Source organism: Vicugna pacos, chromosome 3 (assembly GCF_048564905.1).
Source record: "Vicugna pacos chromosome 3, VicPac4, whole genome shotgun sequence".
NCBI classification, from domain to species: Eukaryota; Metazoa; Chordata; class Mammalia; order Artiodactyla; family Camelidae; genus Vicugna; species Vicugna pacos.
The window spans coordinates 113,579,399-113,596,358 of record NC_132989.1 but is presented as its reverse complement, the minus strand read 5'-3'; the positions used below and the strand labels follow the sequence as shown (position 1 = coordinate 113,596,358).

General features: G+C 49.8%; 1 protein-coding gene across 1 annotated transcript; it reads left to right on the top strand.

Moving 5' to 3' along the window:
• The first annotated feature begins 5 nt into the window (after positions 1-5).
• On the top strand, positions 6-11,692 carry CCT5 (chaperonin containing TCP1 subunit 5). Its single transcript, XM_006198299.4, has 11 exons — positions 6-333; positions 2,683-2,743; positions 2,949-3,113; positions 3,921-4,119; positions 5,746-5,938; positions 6,014-6,163; positions 8,227-8,346; positions 8,917-9,102; positions 9,699-9,836; positions 10,260-10,440; positions 11,494-11,692. Exons 1-11 carry the CDS (start codon positions 229-231, stop codon positions 11,619-11,621), a joined length of 1,626 nt encoding a protein of 541 aa, XP_006198361.1. The 5' UTR covers positions 6-228; the 3' UTR covers positions 11,622-11,692.
• The last annotated feature ends 5,268 nt before the right edge of the window (positions 11,693-16,960 follow it).

Below are 16,960 nucleotides of genomic sequence, written 5' to 3'. Positions count from 1 at the left end.
ATGTCTTCAAACTTCCCCCCACAGCTTCCTGGATGATAGACGTTCCCGATGGCCGCTGATTCCAGAAGAGACTGTCTGGCGTTAAACTAGTCCCAAGTGAGAAATAAGTCTCATGCGGCCTGTACTGCGCATGCGCGAGCCCTCGCTCCGTCCCGCGAGAGGAAGGTGTGTTCTCAGTTCCGGAGTGGACGCCGGCAGTTGAGGGAGTGTAACGCCTGCTGCTGCACCATGACGTCTGTGGGGACCCTCGCCTTTGATGAATATGGCCGGCCTTTCCTCATCATCAAGGATCAGGACCGCAAGTCTCGTCTTATGGGACTTGAGGCCCTCAAGGTAACGGGACCGGGACACACTGGCCGCGGGATGAGGGGAGGCGGCCGAACCCAGTGACTGCGCCTGCGCAAACTTACGAGCGCTTCTGCCATGTGCTCCCGGGAAAGGTCGGGGGACCCCCCCCCCAGTCTCCAGTCCTGCACCCGACGCTTTGGGCCCGCAGAGGCCACCGTTCAAGCCTTTAGGCCCAATTTGGGGTGAGGCTGGAGCCACAAGCGCCCTTCACAGAGTTGGGTGGGGCAGCTTCAGTTCACCCGCGTCCCGGCTGATTGCTCCAGCCTGCAGTCATTCCGTACAGTGTTTTCATCAGTAAGACGCGGAGAGGGTATTCTCAGGTCTCTTGGCGGGTTAGGACTCTTGATTCTTAATCTTCCGTTGGTGTACCTGCAACAGTCCCAGAAGAAATAAGGTTCATTTTCTTTGTCATTTCCTAAAGGCTTAGTCATTTACAGCGTTTCATTTTTTTTTAGTATCTTTCTACATGGCGTTTTCCTGGATGTAGTATCTTAAAAATTGAAAACGTACACCTTTGAGGAAGAAAAGAGTGAGAATTGGTCACTAATAACCACAATACAAGGCAGTGTGTGACCGGAATCACCAGTCATGGGATGCAGATAAAAGCTGAAGGGTGTCCTTCAGACCTTCGCTAGAGGTTGACGTTTGTTCAGAGATGGAGTAAGGTTTTGAATGGGAGAGAGCTAGCATTTTAGGGAGAGAAAACAGCAAAAGCAAAGACCTGGGCAGGAGAATGCATGGCATGTAGTGGAACCGCCTGGTTTTAACAGAGCACAGTCTACCTTACCTTACAGTAGTTCCCAAAGGTGGAAGTTCTTGAATGCCCCACAATCAAGATGTTATCCTAAGGGATAGGAGGGGAGGCACGCATTTGAAGGGGTTTTGAACAGACTCACAATTTAAGTAGAGCTATACCAGAGGAAGTAGCATTTGGGGTGGAATCTATGACATGATGTGTACAGACCATGTTCCCTGATCTGAGGTGTCCCTCTTTGCTTAGTGTCTTGGGGTTTTACTTAAATTAAGAAGCAGTTCAGTTCTCCCCCGGGCTGTTTGTTTGACTTAGGACAAGTAACACAACCTCTCTGACTCTCTTTTCAGTGAGGGCAGTACACCCCCATCAGCTGAGGATGAGAATTAAATGGGGTAACTTAGGGAGTGTCCACCCAGTCTTTGATCCATGGTAGGCATTCAAGCCACTTGCGTACTAACGGGACCAGCAGAGAAGGTTGTACCCAGAATAACCAGGTAACCGAAGCTACAGGTTATTTTTCATCAGCCACATCTCATGTAGTCCTCACATTCTGAGGCAGATATTATTTTATGGAATTGGAAGCTTGGTCCCAGAGCAGTTAAATAATTGCTTGAGGTCACAGAACAGGGCCGTGGTCCAGGACCACCTCTGTCTGACTTGGCAGCCAGTGGTCTGAAGCCCACCTCTTAGCCTTGGCACTGCTGATACATGGGGCTGGATCCTTCTTTGTTGTGGAGTCTGTCCTGTGCAAGATGTGTGGCAGCGTCCCTGCCCTCTCCCTAGTACGATCCCCTCTCTCAGGGTGACAGCCAAGGATGTCTCCAGGCGTTGTCAGATTCTCCTAGGGGTCAAAACTGCCCCTGGTTAAAAACCACCTTCCTATGGTTATTAGCCTTTAAAAATTCCATTATACAGACTTAACAAAGTGTGTTTTAAGGGTTATCAATACTTTCGCAAATCTAGGGGACTTTGTCTTGTTACCTGCTAGATGGGGTTATAAGGGAAGGGAGGCTTCAGAGAACATGTGGATTTGAACTGCTTTGGAAGTTGGTCAGGGCTTCGATGGGTAGAGGAGGGTCTCCTGTGCATCAGCGCTTCAGGGATCAGAGGGTGTGTTAGGGCAACAGGCATAGACTGTCCTCAGTGGGAGGGAGCTTGATCTCAGATCGGGGAGGGCTTTGAAGAACTGCTTCGGACTTGAGTGTTGGGGTACTGGGGAGTCATTTAAGGTCTGGGGACTGGTTGGCAACACGTTTGAGAAAAATGGATGGCTTAGCTGGACGGAGGATGAATCTGAAGGATTGATGAGGTAAGAGACCCTGGAAATATGTAAGGTGCTGTGGACCTGCTCTGGGTTGGGATGAAGATGGTAACATAGGAAGACAGGAAACCAGACATTTGGAGGGAAAATTGTGAAGTTGTCACAGTTAGATATGGACCTGTCTGCTGCTGCTTAAATGTAGAAGCTTCTAGAGAATGGAGTCTGTCATAAGTGATTTTTATAATGTATCAGCTCTATGTTCTTAACTTATAAATATATGTAACTTACAATTATATATATTTGTGTTTGTTTCATTTAGTCTCATATAATGGCAGCAAAGGCCGTAGCAAATACAATGAAAACATCACTTGGACCAAATGGTAAGAGACTAACATTCTACTTTTTAACAGAAGTTAAGAAATGAAAGGGGAGTGTCCTTTTTGGTGTATTCTTGACTTTTATTTATAATAAATTCCCAGATAGGAACTGGGTCAAGAGGTCAAGGTAACTTTTTCTTATAGGTTCCTTTTTTTTTTTTTTTTTTTTTTTTTGCCCAGAGCCGTTTTAAACATTGCTATCTTTTAGGGCTGGATAAAATGATGGTGGATAAGGATGGCGACGTGACTGTAACCAATGATGGGGCCACCATTTTAAGTATGATGGATGTCGATCACCAGATCGCCAAGCTGATGGTGGAGCTATCCAAGTCACAGGATGATGAAATCGGAGATGGGACCACTGGAGTGGTTGGTAAGGAAGAGCACAGTACCCTTTCTCATTTAGGAGGTGTTATTAACTATTAAAGGTCTGACACTTCTGCTCAGAACATTTACTCTGGATCAGGTCATTAGGAGACAGTGGGGCAAATCCAAACTGGAGGACACGATGCAAGACAAGTGGCCCAGACTCTTCAGAACTGTCGCCATCATGAAAGAAGAGGAAGCAGGTTGGGGTAGAGTTAGGCAGCTGTTCTAGATTAAAAGTTCCAGGGAGGTTGATGAGATTAGTGTCTGTAATGTTACTTTTCTTGTAGGTGAGATTTGAATTCATTTATTCAGCCAGGTATTCGTTGGGTACCAAGCTCTGTTCTCACTGCTCTGGATGTGCTTGGAGTACAGCAGTATTAAAACAAACTCTGGGGTCGTGATGCTGAAATGAGAGGAGAAGGGAAGGTTGAGGGGCAGAGAGAGAGAAGTGATAAACTAATTTTTTTAATCCTCTTATCACCAACATAAATTTCATTGACTAGAAGTCCCTGGTCCAGAAAACAAGTTTTTTTCCCCCTTGTGAGGAATTTTTTATATGCTTTTTATACTTTTTTTTTTTTAGTTACATCCTGCACATCACTGAGAATTGAACATCTATCTATATGTGGTACCAGTTAGAAGTTTGTTAGAACCAAAACAAGAGGCTCCCTTTTTAAAGATAGATTAGATGGCCTCAGCCTCTGAGATGCTTCCAGCTTAATTCTGGAACCTTCATGTTTCCAGGACAGCATCTAATTGTTTTTGCATTTTAGCAGTTTCCTCAACCAGTTCTGTGCTGTCTCGTCCGCAGTTCTGGCTGGCGCCCTGTTGGAAGAGGCCGAGCAGCTGCTGGACCGTGGCATTCACCCCATCAGGATCGCCGACGGCTATGAGCAGGCTGCCCGCATCGCCATCGAGCACCTAGACAAGATCAGTGACAGCGTCCTTGTCGACATAAAGGACACTGAGCCCCTGATCCAGACCGCAAAGACCACGCTGGGCTCCAAAGTGTGCGTGTGCAGTGCAGGGCTGCGATTGGTGTTTGCAGGGAGGCAGGGTTCGTGTGCTTGTTCGGAAGGCACCTCGAAGTTATCGGTGGTGCTTTTGTATTGATTTGATGAGAAGACTGCAAGTGTAGACATTTGTGTCTTGGTTTTTAGTTGGGAGCTGAATTTCTAGTTTTGAGTATTAAGTTTTCTTGACAATATTTGTAAACTGTATAGTTCTTTAATTTAGCAGGATAGGCTGGGTTAGAAGAAGGTCCTACTTGTGGGATATGTTAATTTTTCATAAAATTCCTTCTACCATTTCTTTCCTAGGAATCCACTCAGTTGGGGGGGGTTCTTATCCATTTAACAAGCAACTTAATGATCAGAATTTTAATTTGTGTAGAAGGTCAATTTTGAAATTGACTTACATCAGGTATTTTCAATGCTTACATAGTACCTACTGTTTGCCAGGCCTGTGGCCAAGTCTTGACACAAGGCTCTTGCCCCCTAGAAACTCAAAGCAACTTCTGCCAGGGGACACCCTTTGAACAATAGACTTATGGACTCTTGTTATAATGAGGCATAACAATCCAAAACAAGCCTTTTTACACTATTTCTTAACCCATATCAATTTGAGAAATTTTTTAATTTGTGCCAAAAAGGAAGGTGTGGTCTCAACGTAGAGGTTAGGGGAGGTACAACAGAAATGTCTGCTGCCTTCTCCCCCAGGCAAGGACGCCCCCCGCAGTGCTGTGTTAAACCAGGAGGTCTTCAGTGATGCCAGCTGTCCCCTTGTTGCAGGTCTGAGTTGAAACTAGCTCCTGTGCAAGGGTGACCCCCGGGTGGCCTCCAACAGAGGGACAGCACTGTTTTGCTATTGGAAGGAGGGCATCACACTTCACTGAGATGCACAAATCCTATGTTATAATGACTTTGTACGTTGACCCTGCTTTATTTGCAAGTCTTTATAAAACCCCATTATGTGTAGATCTTTACCGTAGAAAATGTTCAGATGGGTTGACAAGAGCCAAATAAATTCAGCATAAAACATAAATCAGCCACTTAGGACACAATATTTTAGTTTCATGGTTATCTTTTCCAGGTGACTCAAGATTTCAGGCACTGTATTTCAGGTACTAGAGTTCCCTTGTGGTTTTTCCAGAATCAAAAGTAAAGTTATTGAGCAATCTTTTCAAAGGTTTCAAAACTTTCGAAAAAAGGTACCAGTGCCCCCTATAACTGATGTGGTCAGGCCTTCTGTGTATCATTAAGTGCAGCACCTCCTGTAGGTAAGGTTGGCTTCTCCCCGGAGGTTTCCTGTCTTTCCCATTCTATTTTAGACTTGGAAATGCTAATAGTATTAAAAAGTAACCGAATCTTGGAAAAATTTTGGTTCTTGCTGTACTTCAGTGTTCTCTTAGAAACATTCATAATAGATACAAATAGTACATTTCAGTTACTGTTGGTAATCCCTCCCCAGACTATTGAAGCTGCAGGTTTGGTGGCATTCTTCTCTAGGACCCTGAACGTGGTTTCGTACATCTGTGATTTCCAGGATGTTGGGTCGTGTTCGAGTTAGCATGTAAGTCTTCTGACTGCGGTGGTCATTGAAGGAGAGTGGAAAAGGTTTGTTTCGTGTTTCCTCAGGGTTAACAGCTGCCACCGACAGATGGCCGAGATTGCCGTGAATGCTGTCCTCACTGTGGCTGACATGCAGCGCCGAGACGTTGACTTTGAGCTCATCAAAGTAGAAGGCAAAGTGGGCGGGAGGTTGGAGGACACTAAGCTGATCAAGGGCGTGATCGTGGACAAGGACTTCAGCCACCCACAGATGCCAAAAGTAAGTCGGGGCTCCCGCAGCTTCAGGCCTTTAACTCGTTGGCCCAGCACTTCAGGGCTCTGTTTCTCTCCACAGCAAGTGGAAGACGCCAAGATTGCGATTCTCACGTGTCCCTTTGAACCACCAAAACCAAAGACGAAGCATAAGCTGGATGTGACCTCTGTAGAAGATTTTAAAGCCCTTCAGAAATATGAAAAGGAGAAGTTTGAAGAGATGATTCGGCAAGTAAGTCTTACCATGGCTCTTGGTGAAGTTTAAGCTCTCAGAGGGTGCGGTAGTTAGCTGTGGGTAGTGAATACACATGGTGCCGACCTGTGTTATCTTGACATTTTTTGTAGCTACAAATAAAGTATTAACAATGTATACTTCTTTCCTTCACTTTTACATAATAAAATTGATAAACAGAAAAATCAGATGGCACAGAAAGGCGTGAGAAGGAGTGTCTTCAAATGGCAGCATGTGTGGGGTGCCCGAGCGTTGCTTGGTACCTGGAGCTGTGCTTTTGATTTTACTTGCTCTGAACACGTCTAAGCCAGTACGTTCAAGGTTTGAACAAGTTTAATGTGGCTTAGCACAGGTTTGAGATTTATAAATAAAATGGTTAGACAAGAGTTACTGCATAACTGAAATCAAACAGGATGCAGTCATAGTAATCCCACTTCTTTGCTTAAACAGGTCAAGAGTATTATTTTATAAATACCGTATTAACTCTTTCTCTGGCTGTTAATATTTCACGTGTGCCTGCTCCCCGAAGGAGCAGTTCCTCTTTCAGGGACTCTCTTCTTGGGAGCTTAGAACACCAGGACTCAAGGATCATGAACGTGGACATCTGTTAGAACGTTATCACAGTGAACAAACCGGAAGCTCCTTCAGTGTGTTTGAGGGGAGGGGGGTTGTTGAGTTTTCATTTGTGGTTTCACGGGTATACTTGTCTGTGGCCAACTATACCAGGCCCTGTTGTAGACACTGGATATACAGCAGTAAATAAAGCAGAACTCTTGATCTTGGGGTGCAGAATAAGGGGCAAGTGGGTGAGGACTGTGTTAAAGACACTGGACAGAGGCCTCTAAGGAGGTGACATGTGAGCAGAGGCCTCATAGAAGTGACAGCAGCATATTTGGGCGAGGAGCACTCCAGGCTGAGGTGAAGGGGACATGGGCAGCATGTGCTAAGGCCCTGAGGCCAGAACATGGTTGGCATAGGCAGAGAACAGCAAGGCGGGGGGGTTGAGTGGGCTGGCAAGAGTGGTATAAATAAAAGCTTGTCATCTGGGCTTCGGGATCGCTGACCAAGGTGCACTGGAGGCAAAGATGACAGGGATTCAGATGCTCACAGGGTTGGATGGATTGTGTCAATAGATGTGCAGGTTGCCAGGAATGGTAACAGGGGTGGTGCTGGGGATGGATGCTCACGTTTTAAAGAATGAGGCAGACCCAGAGACACACGGGGTGACCAAGAGGAGCAGGAAGGGCCCCTCCTACTTTGAGCTTGTGGGAGGAGAACAGCCCCTTGGAGAGAATGCCAGTGCAGGCTGGTGTTTCAGGGAACAGCCAGCATTTGTTGACAGCAGGAATGTAAAGGAAACATTGCCCAGAAGGAGTTTGATAATGGACTGAGCTCCAGGGGCCCCTGGAAGGTTCCAGAGGGTCAGGAAGGAAGGGAGGAGGTAGAGAGCCGGGTGTGGAGGGCAGAGACAGGAGTACAGTGGTCATCGCCACCGAGGAGGGATGGACCGTTCTGATCACTGCCGCCCTCCTGGGACAAGTCGCTTAGCCGTTTGCCGGGGTGGGTTCTGACTGGAAGCAGGAGGGCCTCTGCCAGCCTCTGAATTAGCCTGTGTCTTGACCCACAGAGGATAGTCCACTCAGGTGAGAAAAGCAAGTTGCAGAAAAGTAAGATTCAGTTTTTGGTTAAACACAAAAATAGCTGCTTCACAGGTTTTTGTGAGGGACAGCGCTGTTGACCTTGGTCTCCCCAGAGCAGGGCGCTAGCCCTGTTGGCACGTCCTGCGTTGCTTCACTGGGACAGCGGTGGGCGTTCCGCGCAAACTGCTAACTTTTAAAGCCTTGTTTAAAAACGAGATGATTTCCAGCGATGCATGTTCATGTTTACGTTCAGAGCTGACGGAGAGCAGACACGTGGGTGCTTCCTTTTCTTTCCTGTGCTTTATTTAACGCACTGCCCTACACACTCAACTATGTTTCACGCCTTTTTTTCAATTTTTTTCAAACATTAGAGCACAAAGAATACTTACTATTTATTAACATGACTGGCATTTGTCTTCCCAGATTAAAGAAACTGGCGCCAATCTGGCTATTTGCCAGTGGGGCTTCGATGATGAAGCGAACCATTTACTTCTTCAGAACAACCTGCCTGCGGTTCGTTGGGTAGGAGGACCTGAAATCGAGGTAGGAAGCTCCCGGGGAAGAGACTGAACGCAGGCTGAGCCTGGGGTGCGCTCCTGGGCCCGCGTGCTGGCAGAGCGCATCACCGCATTGTGCCCAGGCTGCTGGGGCGGGAGGGTGCGCTAGGGAGGGGGGATACGGGACCTTTCTTAGGTTTTTGTATGTATTTCTGCTGTTTGATTGCATTTTGAAGTCCTGTCTTGTGTCCTCACTGGCTGTCTCCGTGGCTCTCTGAGGCAAGAAGGCTAGTTGCCCACCTCTGTCAGCCACAGAAACACTAACAGCCTTTGCATGCGTGGTCTGTCCCCCAGGGTCCCGGCCTCGCTGCTCTGCCCTGCGGCCCGGCCCAGGACGGGTGGGCAGAGTGGGGTGCCAGGCCCACTGGAGCGGGACCAGGATGCCCAGCTCTTCAGAACCTGGGTCATGGGACAAGGCCTCTGGGGTGGACCCAGGAACTTCTGGGCCAGAGTGGGCAGCAGTCCTAGTGAACACCGGGTTATAGGGCAGGTTTGGCTTGATCATGGTGGGAACTTGGGCTGCACTCACTAGCCTCTTTCCCGGCCTTCCGCGCAGCTGATTGCCATCGCCACCGGGGGGCGTATCGTCCCACGGTTCTCAGAGCTGACGCCCGAGAAGCTGGGCTTCGCGGGTCTAGTGAAGGAGATCTCGTTCGGGACAACTAAAGACAAGATGCTGGTCATCGAGCAGTGTAAGAACTCCAGGGCGGTCACCATCTTCATCAGAGGAGGAAATAAGATGGTGAGGACTCAGCTGTTTGTCCTACATTTTGTCCGATTTAGGAACGTGATTTGGATTTTCCCATAGTGTATTTAACTGAGAGATGGTTACCATAAGAGACAGGGCCGTCTTTTTTGGAGGATCAGGGACATGGTGGTGGAAGTGACTGAAGACCACGGCCCACCGTCAGTTCTGCACGGCCCACTTGCCTCTCCTCAGTCCCTGGGTAGAAGTGGAACCCGGGCAGTAACCTTGGACGCCCGTCCTTCTCCAGGATGGGTGTAGTGCGTGGTGGTGGGTGAGACTCATGAGGATTCTCCTTCAGTTTTGTTTGACCCCTTCACTTGCTCGTGTGCCCGAATGAGTTGAGGCTGCGTCTTTGTATTTTTTTCTAACTGCTTCATAGGGAAGAAAAGGAAGATAAAGAAACAGTCTGACAAGTATTCCGGCACGCCCTCGCCCTCTGTTGTAACCAAGGGTTTTGGTTTTCCTGGGATGGGGTAGGAATACTCCCAGTACCCAGCTAACACTGAGATTAAACCAGAGGTGCCTGGTGTTTGGCTCTGAAATGATTGAAGTGTGGCCACGTCAATTTAGGCAAAATTGTTATTCCCTAGATCATTGAGGAAGCAAAACGGTCCCTTCATGACGCTCTGTGTGTCATCCGGAACCTCGTCCGGGACAACCGCGTGGTGTACGGCGGCGGCGCTGCTGAGATCGCTTGTGCTCTGGCCGTCAGCCAGGAGGCAGACAAGGTGAGGTGCACTTGTGGGCTCCCCTCTCTGGGCCGTGCGGGGTGTCCGGCCGGTGGGCTGTAGGGCCCCCAGGGAGCAAGCGCTCGTGTGCTGTGTCATGCCCGTGTGCCACTGCAGGTTACTGTGAACCAGCACAGCCCAGCCCTTCTCAGACACTCTGGCCTCGACAGTAAATCTCTACACTTTTAATGTTACTTGAAATTCAGAATTAAACGTTGTAACTGAGAATAAAGCAGTAAGTGCTGGTTGTTTGGACTTTGCTCTCACACATACACCTTCTTCAGCCTGATCCTGTATTGACAGCCTGTTCTTGGAATTCTTCACAAGTTAGCTTTTAAAAGCATGTAATTTAATTATGACTCCAAACAGCTGCTGGGGTTTTTTTCAAGTACACTGACTGTGAACAACCCCGTGTCCCCTCAGTGCCCGACCCTGGAGCAGTACGCCATGCGAGCCTTCGCCGACGCCCTGGAGGTCATCCCCATGGCCCTCTCTGAGAACAGCGGCATGAACCCCATCCAGACCATGACCGAAGTCCGAGCCAGACAAGTGAAGGAGATGAACCCTGCCCTTGGGGTTGACTGTCTGCACAAGGGAACAAACGGTGAGGCGCTGTCGCCGCTCCACGGGGCTGTGGTGTGATTTAAAGTGAGCGGTCACATGCTGTGTGGCCATGTGGTGGGAGGTGTCTGCCCTGAGCACCGGGTCCTTAGTACACACTTCAGGTGTTCAGGCCCTGGATTGTAGGGTTGATTTAATTACCTTGGGAGTTGTTGCACTGCTGGTCTTGGCAAGCTGAAACCAGTTTTAGTAATAACAGACTACAGCGTGGTTATTCCACAGGTGGCTTCCATTTTAATCCCAAGTTTTAGAAAAGAATCCCCATCTTACTTTTTCATGCACGCTTGTCAGTGTGGATCCTGTACGTCGTGTAAAACAGCTCTGAGACTGACTGCTGGTTGACAGCTGGTTCAGTGGTTGTGCCCGCAATTACAGGGTGTGTGCACGAGGGGCCCTGTGACTCCGTGGCTCTCACCAGCCCATCTGCTGGGCAGGGCGTGCGGCCTGAGCGCGTTGGGAAGCTGGTCCCGGTGCTTCCTGTGCTCGCCAGGCGTGTCCGGGGCTCCGCAGTCAGTCCTGACCACAGTCTCCCAACGCGTGGTTTTGGGTTTTGTTTTTAGAAATCTAGAACTCTTAAAGGTATGTTCTGGTTTTCAGGTTAACAGGCCAAAGATTTTAATAACAGCAGTGACTCAAGCAGATACTTAAACTGCTTTGATGTGAATGCTTGGTTTGCTAAAATACACCATTCTTAGGTCTTTCTTGGAGTTACTTTACATTTCAGGCACAGTCAGGTTTTGCTCACTTCAGGCTTACTGCGGTACGGTGTTGAGCACACTGGGTGAGATGTCGCTGAACCACTCTCCCTTTGGCAACTCCGTGAGAAACTCAGCCTGTTGTTGGAGAGGGGTACCCTTCCCCCCACATTCCAGAATGTCCTGGGAAGTGATGAAAGTAGATTTCTCTGAAAATATAACTGGGTCTAATGAATCCCAAATTCGTATTTATGAAGTTTTACTGTGATTCCATAAATCAGAGCAAGGTGTTGACAGAAAATGTGTATGCTGTTTTAGGATAATTAATTTGTATTTTTCAGATATGAAGCAACAACATGTCATAGAAACCTTGATTGGCAAAAAGCAACAGATATCTCTTGCAACACAAATGGTTAGAATGATCTTGAAGATTGATGACATCCGTAAGCCTGGAGAATCTGAAGAATAAAGAAAAACTTTAGGATGAAATGTAGGAGTAAGATCCACTACTGTGATTAAATAAATGGTGTCTCGTGTGCATCTACAGTTATTTATTATCCCGTTTGTTTTCAGACACTGTAGATGCTAAAACATTAATAGCTGTTTGGTTTCCGTGGTTTCACTTATTCAGAGACGTGATGCTGCAGAGGTACAGGCTCGCAGGTTTTGTATTCGTTATATTAAAGGGAGCTCTTTGAACAACCTTTATATTCTGCTCTTCGAGTTTAAGAAACATTCACTGTAACATTCATCAAATGCCTTAATTGGAGGGGTTTGAGTTGATTTTTTTTTAATAAGCTGTAGGAACTATTTTTAACTGCTTTAAATGTTGCGTTCTTAAGATTTATTTTAACATTGAGAGGAATATGGGCTTGGTCCTATTAAACGTATTTAAGTGTTGCATCAGCCTTGGTGGGTGGATCTTTGATTGTAGGCACCGTCAGAGTCGCCTGTTCCCACCACAGGATTGTGGGACGTCCTCGTTGCCGGGAGGTCACACCGGCACAAGCTGCGGTGTGAGTGCAGTGCTGACGAGACCAGCGTCCTAAGTGTGCTTGTCACGGAGGCCCCGTGCGTTGTCCCTGTTCTGGCTCCGTCCCGGGAGGCCCCGCCCATTGAACGTGGGGCATGTCCTGAGAGCTGTTGTGTTTATGTGGGTAGATGACAGCGGTGGCTTTCAAGGGGCCATGAGGTCAGGGGTAGTTTCACTGAGCTGATTTGCCTTTTTCGCTGTGTTGACAGTTGCACTGATGGTGCAGAAGCAGTGAGGGTAAAGCTCACCCGAGCCCGAGTCAGCTAGTCTGTTCCTCAACGCCTCCCCCTACTTAAGAAGCTGCTCCCACTGAAGGGTGGCCTTGATCAGTGCACGTCGCTGTGTCCTGAGGTCTCCCTGCGCCCTGATGCAGTGCGGGCGTGAGGCCTGGCACTCACATCCCAGGCGGGGCGGTTGTCTGGTTGGACCAGGCCCTCATGGCGCGCTGGCCCCACCTTAGAGGGTGACTGACACTTGGGTGTATGACAGACGGTGGCTTAAAAATGAACATAGTGACCCTGTCACTTCAGTAGGACAACTGGCTTAGTTCAGGCTCCTTCAGAGAAAGTATCGACTGGGGGCTGAGTCCACAAGTGCTTCCCGCAGTTCTGGAGGCTGGAAGCCCAAGCTCCAGGTGCTGACAGGCCAGTAAACGAGGCCTGGCCAGGTGTCGGGCTAGCATGGTCCCGTGCGCGAGCAGATCTCCTCTAAGTGGGGGGTGGGTCGACGTAACGGTGATAAGTTTACTGAAACTACCACTTGCCGAGTTTGGGAATAGATTAAAAAGGAATATCCCCAGTTTTGCGGAAGACAATATACTTTCCCACCCACCGTACGTGTGCCTGTGGGGAGTCTTCACGTGCTTCCACTCCAGCCAGACTGCGTCGCGCTGAGTGTGCTGTTAGCAGGTCAGTTCACTGTCCTGTTAGAGGGACGTTGAGATTTGCAAAAGTGGAAAACAATGCCACTGTTCACCTTTGTGGTTTGGGGAAATATGAAAAATCACTTACATTAACATTTGGTGTGTTTGTTACTATTTTAAAATAAAGATTTGCTTTATTTTTTAGTCTTAATTTCCATCAGGTTAAATACCAATGAGTATAACCGACAGAAGCGTAAGCTCTTGCAACAGGTGTGGGGAGGGAGGTCCTGAATTACATTTTTCAGCGACACAGGGATGTTGAGACCAAAATATTTGAGAACTGCTAAATTAGTACCTCACGATAATCCTGGTTGTTGTCAAGTCCAAGAGACGCTGCATAATCTGCACCATTCACTCACTAAAATAAACTCAAGTTTATACAGTAGATATTTTTAATACAAGCACTGAAAATCTGCACTTAACCAAGTCTTACCTGAGGGTCTTGACTCCTGGTTCAAAGACAATTGAAGCTGACAGTGAACTTGCAGCTTCCGTGCTCCCACCTGGTCTCGGCCGCCCACCCAACCCCGCTCCTCGTGGCGGGCGGCCTTCTAAAGCTGTCCCCCCACCGGCCTGGTTATACATCGCTCAGACGCTAACTAGGTGCTGCTGTGCTGGGACTTTGCAGGTGGAATTAAGGACTCAGTGGCTGACGGTAAGAGCGGGAGGTGATGCAGGTGGACCCAGTGTGATCGCAGGAGCCCTCAGGGCACGGCAAAAGGGAGGGGTAGCCTGAGGATTGAGTACCCATACCGGCTCTGACACGCAGGGACCCTGTGCAGGCACCGAAGACAGGCCTCTGGGAGCTGAGGGCGGCCCCCAGCGGACAGGAAGGAAACCGGGCCTTGGTCCTACAACGGCAAGGAACAACTGTCCCAAAAGCTGGGAGGTACAGTTGGCAGGTGTCAGCGCCAACCATCTGTGTGTGAAAATCCGAGAGTAGTTTATAGCCGGCCCCTCGCATCCATGGGACCTCTGTATACTCAGTTCCACCTGCAAGGATTCAGCCAACGGTGAATCGTGTCGTACAGTAGTGTTTAGGAAGATGTCCGCATGTGAGTGGACCCACGCGTTCAAGGTCAGCTGTACTTAATTTGGAAATGGATCCATTCCAGGGCCTTGGGCTGTGAGAATAGCCAGCCAACACCTTGACAGTGGCCTTGTGAAACCCAGAGTTGAGGAACCAGCTGAGTGCACCTGGGCTTCTGGTCTACAGAGCTGCGGGATAGTAAACTTAGTGATCATTGGTCACAGCAGCGCCAGGAAACACACCCTCCTGTTTTGCCTCAGTGATTGTGGCGGGGGGTGTCCTCCCTGCTCAAGATGGGTTTCTTCTCACCCAGCACCCCTCGGATTCTGTCTCCTCTCAAGCTGGTTTCCTTAATTCCACATCTGGGGTGCTCATTAGTGACCCTCACCAATGGGCAGCTTTCTGGGCACCTGAGAGGATCGCACTTGTGGACTCTCGTGGTCGGTAGGGCACGGGGCCAGCTCAGGCCAGTGAGCCATGAGAAGCCTAATTCCCAGGCCAAAGCATTTACTCGCCAATGCAGTACCCTCCAGGGCTCCCCTCCTGGCACAGCCATGAGCGCGATTCCACGGCGGAGGCGGCTGGTCAGCCTGGTCCCTGGAGAGGGCAGTGATGAGGGTCCCCTCCAGCCGCCCTGGGCACGGAGCACCAGGGAGTCAGAGCATCCAACGGGTTCACCCAGGACTGGGCTCTGCCTGCGACCTCAAAGCCCCTTAGCGCCTCCCACCAAGTACCTCCCCTCAGAAAGCAAAAAGCAAAAAGCAAAACAAAGCAACCCCCTCCGCCCTGGCCCCTGGGCTCTTCCCTCACGCCTGCCAGTGCCCTGCGCTCTCTCCCGCCCCCTCCTCACCCACCGCCACCCCAGCCCTTCGCAGGGCCACTCCGGCTGCCACCCATCGGCCTCAGCCGACTCCCCAGGATGCTCTGTGATGGAATCTGTCCTGTTTCACACACACCTTGGACTTTTCTTTTGTTTTTTTTACTTATAATTTTTGCCTCCTTTTTGAAACTCCTCCCTCAACTGTCATGAAAGTTCTTCCAGTTGTCCTCTGGCCCCTCCGCCTCACTCCTCCCTAGTCCTCCCCGCAGCCAGCTCCCCCCACATAAGGCTGACACCTACGTTCAGAAACAGCTGCATCTCACGGGCCCACAGTCCCTGAGCACAGGCACACGGATGGCATGCCCACACGAGACTGTTTACTCTGCAAAATAATGTCACTTGCTTCATTTTGTAGATTTCACATTGTAAAAAACTGAGGGTCAGAGAATTTACTCAAGTTCCCCAAAGCCACCCAGGAGGCCTGGACACTTGGAACCCTCCCCTCCTGCCTCCCGGTTCTCCCCCACCCCGCCCTCTCCTTACTCCATGCCTCCCTTGGCCCACACCCAGCAGGTGGCTTCCAAATCTTCCAAATCTATAGGTCCACGTGGGGCTGCTTCTACCACAGCCCCCTAGACGGGCCTCCACACTTCCCTCCTTCACTGTGTCCAGCCCCAGGGTGAGTTGTGGCCCGATGAGTCCTGGCCACAGACTCCCCTTTGCCCAATGCTCGCTCAGCCTCCTTGACCTGCACGGAGAAGCCAGCTGGGGGTATCTGGGAAGTCCCTCCCTAACAGAAGTAGGAACAGAAAAAGCCCTTCCCTCCCTTCCTGCGGGGCTGGTGGTTAGTGAGGCCAAGCACACCCAGGAGGGCAGGCACCTCCCTCGTCCTGACACCAGTAAGGCCCTGAACCCCTCCAGGCTCCACTCAAGGGTGTTTGGGAGAGACTTCAATGTTACTCTCTTAGACACTATTTATTAGCGGGACTTTGTCATTTGCAGCCCAAGAAAACCCAACCGATATTCCAGCTGGACCAAAACAAAACTCTTGCCCACAGCCTGCTTCTCTCCCGTGTTCCCCCTCCAGGGACGTCAGCCGGGTCCCTGCGTCTACCCAGCCCACTCCTAAGTGCCCCAGGACCCCTCCTCCCCTCTCCGCCCCTACCTGGTCAGGCCCCTGGCTCCCTCCTGCCAGGAGAGGGGTTGCCCATCTCGGCCCCCCTGCTGCTCTCACAAGAAGAGCAGCCCAGGGGCCCCTGTAGGCCCAGCGCTGGAAGAGGGTGTGGGTCCCCGAGGCGACAAGATCCTTCCTGCTCCCCTTCTTCCAGAAGGGAAGTACCCGAGTTTCCCTCCCGGAACCCCAGCACCGACAAGAAATGGCCCCCAGCTGGCCACGCACACTGGGCTGAAAGTCCACCCTCAACCCCACAGCCCCACCAGGGGGAGGGAGCCGCTGCAGGGTGTCTGCGGACACCGCAGGGCCGGCGGGACTGACGGCCAGCTGGCCTAGTCGTGAGGAGTTCGCCAGGGAAAGAAATTCTCTGGGCTGGAACTGAGGCTGTCACCTGGGGGAATGACAGGATTAACGGAGAATCAAACAGGATGCAGCTGGAGGAGGTGAAGTGGCTTCACCAGTGTAGACGAGCACCGTCCAGCACAGTTCCCATAAGCCACCTGTGGCTCCTGAGGGCTTGACTCAGGAGGTTCTACCAAGGAGCTGGGTCCTTGATCTGATTTACTTTTAATTAATTTATATGTAAAAGTCGAGGGGGCTGGGTATAGCTCAATGGTAGAGCGCAGACTTAGCATGGGCTGGGTACTGGGTTCAACCCCCAATACCTCCATCAAAAAAAAAGAAGAAAAATTAATAAATAAATGTAAAAACTACAACTTAACCCTAGACCCCATACCCTTCTGGCTGAACACAGGAGAGATTTCTGATGCAGCCCCAGCCCGAGGGACCTGAACATCAGTGTTTAAAAAAACCACTGCTAGGAGTCAGC

Bases quoted from the DNA above. Each gene is read 5' to 3' on its own strand.
- CCT5 (XM_006198299.4), top strand. From the start codon at position 229: ATGACGTCTGTGGGGACCCTCGCCTTTGATGAATATGGCCGGCCTTTC. The intron at 3,114-3,920 runs GTAAGGAAGAGC...TCTCGTCCGCAG, and splicing joins TGGGACCACTGGAGTGGTTG to TTCTGGCTGGCGCCCTGTTG. The intron at 6,164-8,226 runs GTAAGTCTTACC...TTGTCTTCCCAG, and splicing joins TTGAAGAGATGATTCGGCAA to ATTAAAGAAACTGGCGCCAA.